Raw genomic sequence first — 747 nt, 5'->3', positions numbered from 1 at the left:
TTCCCAGAAGATTTGCCAAAACTGAGCTCTATGGGACAGGAGCAATGGATTTTGGAGTAGGAGGTTTTATTTTTGGGACTGCAATGGTTTGTCCAGAGGTTAGGAGAAAATACACGGAAGGGTCCAGATGTTATTATTTTACAAAGTCATTGTACTCTGTTTGGCCATTAGTCTTCCTAGGAGTAGGACGATTAGTCATTATAAAATCCATAGGCTATCAGGAACATTTAACTGAGTATGGAGTTCACTGGAACTTTTTCTTTACTTTAATAGCTGTGAAAGTGTTAACATCGCTGCTTTTGATTATTCTTCCTCTAAATAAATCCTGGACTGTGGCCATCAGCATTATTGTGTTGTACCAGCTAGCCCTTGACTTTACCCCACTGAAAAGGTTAATTTTGTATGGCACTGATGGTAGTGGTACAAGGATTGGCTTATTAAATGCCAACCGAGAAGGAATAATCTCTACCTTGGGGTATGTGGCAATTCATATGGCTGGTGTGCAAACAGGGTCATATATGCTTAAAAAAAGATCACATGTCAAAGATTGGATAAAAGGAACATACTATATTCTGCTGACGGCTATTTGCCTCTTCATAACTCTCTACATAGTTCAGGTAAATGTAGAAGTGGTGTCTCGGAGAATGGCCAATTTAGCCTTTTGCATTTGGATAGTTGCTTCTAGCCTGATCGTTCTTAGTAGTTTATTACTGGGTGATATAATTTTGAGTTTTGCCAAATTTCTAA

At 38.6% G+C, this 747-nt stretch overlaps 1 protein-coding gene across 1 annotated transcript; it reads left to right on the top strand.

The window, feature by feature from the left end:
- Positions 1-5: 5 nt before the first annotated feature.
- On the top strand, positions 6-743 carry PIGW (phosphatidylinositol glycan anchor biosynthesis class W; the record flags this gene model as incomplete). The annotated part of the gene is made up of 1 exon (XM_011218387.1): positions 6-743. A coding segment is annotated over one exon (738 nt), but the record flags the coding sequence as incomplete, so codon positions are not given.
- Positions 744-747: the final 4 nt, after the last annotated feature.

Source organism: Ailuropoda melanoleuca, unplaced genomic scaffold (assembly GCF_002007445.2).
Source record: "Ailuropoda melanoleuca isolate Jingjing unplaced genomic scaffold, ASM200744v2 unplaced-scaffold52111, whole genome shotgun sequence".
Lineage (NCBI taxonomy): Eukaryota > Metazoa > Chordata > Mammalia > Carnivora > Ursidae > Ailuropoda > Ailuropoda melanoleuca.
Note: the sequence above shows the minus strand (reverse complement) of the source record. Positions and strands in the feature narration are given on the sequence as shown.